A 1,715-nucleotide genomic window follows, 5' to 3' on the forward strand; every position below is an offset into this window, starting at 1 on the left:
GCTTTTTTCTTTTCTAATCCTTACACTTTTTTTTATTTTTTTTGGCAGAACCGGGGATTGAACTGAGGCCCTTGCGCTTGCCAGGGAAGCGCTTATTCCACTGAGCCATCTCCCCGGCCCCCTACACTTTTTAATTCTTTTTCTTATTTTACTATATCAGCTTGTTCCTTGGGTATGGTATTTATTAGAAGTAGTGATAACAGACATTTTTGTTGTAGTCTTAATCTAAATGTGACTGCTTTCATATTTGCATGGGATTTTTTAGAAGCACCCTTTATTACATTCTGGAAGTAGCTTCTACTCTGTTTGCTAAGGAGTTTTGTTTGTTTGCTTTATAACCAAAGTGAATACTGACTTTTACCAAATACTTGCCCCAAATCTTTTAAAATGTTTACTTTTCGGAGGATGGCTGGGGAGATAGCTCAGTGGCATAAGTGCCTGCTTGGCAAGCGCAAGGTCCCGAGTTTGATCCGTGATACTGCTCCCCTCAAAAGTTTACTTTTTGTTTTCTTAGACTCTATTAATGTGGTTCATTTCACTGATAAGAATTTTTAGTGTTCCAAACTACCTTGCATTTGTAGGGGTGAGCCAGTGTGATGCTTGCATCCTTATTGCTAAGTGAGAGTGACCTGGCCTCATCCTGTTCCAAAGTTGCTACCAAGGTTATACTGTCATAACATGAGTTAGGAATAATTCTTTTTTTCCTATCCCCAGGGCAGGTTTTATGTATTAAAACTATTTATTCTTTTACTATTTTAAAGAACTTGCATGTGAGGTCCTCTGGGTCTGGAGTTTTCCATCTCAGCATAAATTGTTCATGATACCCTTTTTAATACTTTGTTCAGCAGAAGCAATTGTTTCGTCTTGCTTTTTTCATTCTTGATATTGATTGTGTCTTTGATCTTGCTAAGATTTGTTCAGTTTATTTTTTCTAGTGATCTATTTTTGCTTTGATGCTCTGATGCATGTTTGTTTTCTATGTCACACATCTCTACTTTTCCTTGCTTCTGTGGCTGAGGTTTATTTTTTGTCACTTGAGGCATAGGCTTCACTCAGTAATTTCAGCGTTTTTTTCCAAAAACATTCATTTAAAGTTATACATATCTGTTTGTAGATTATGCACCCTACAAATTTGTTATGTAGCATTTTCATTGTTGTTCAGCTTAAAAATAATTTTCAGATTTTTATTATGACTTTTGAGTCATATCTTATTGACAGTAATTCTATAACAGTGGCATTCAAATAATGGTTAGGGATTTGATGGTTTATAATTACAGTATTTCTGATGTCTCAACTGCTATTGAGACCAACTCACTTAGTCTATATTTGGGTATATTCTTCTGCACAAGTGGTAAGTAGCAAGAGTATAATGAAGAGAATAAAATTTATCCTTGTATGTTTTTGTGCTGTACAAAATTTGCTGGTGAGTTTCTTGTCTATTCACAGTTCAGTTCCAAGCCTTGCATTGTAGTTAGATTGTCAACTTGAATTTGTTTACATATTGACTTTATTTTTCTCCGTTTTAGCTGTGTTGGAGTAGAAGAACACCATGCTGTTGACATTGACCTGTATCACTGTCCCAACTGTGCACTTCTTCATGGCTCTTCCTTGAGTAAGTACAGGGGCTTAAATAAAAATCAGTGTTTTGGGGCCAGCGAGATAGCTCAGCAGTCTAAAGTACCTGCTTAGACAAGCTTAGGCGTGCACAGGGGACC

The 1,715-nt window shown here is 36.5% G+C and overlaps 1 protein-coding gene across 1 annotated transcript in view; it reads left to right on the forward strand.

Annotated features, from left to right (window-relative positions):
* Nucleotides 1–1,715, forward strand: part of Kdm7a (lysine demethylase 7A) — a 99,752-nt gene that overhangs the window by 29,982 nt on the left and 68,055 nt on the right. The window contains exon 4 of the mRNA XM_004629041.2: nt 1,527–1,612. Within this exon, the coding sequence (XP_004629098.2) occupies nt 1,527–1,612 (86 nt within the window). The remainder of the gene's footprint in view (nt 1–1,526; nt 1,613–1,715) is intronic.

This window comes from Octodon degus, unplaced genomic scaffold (genome assembly GCF_000260255.1).
Source record: "Octodon degus isolate 3935 unplaced genomic scaffold, OctDeg1.0 scaffold00027, whole genome shotgun sequence".
Lineage (NCBI taxonomy): Eukaryota > Metazoa > Chordata > Mammalia > Rodentia > Octodontidae > Octodon > Octodon degus.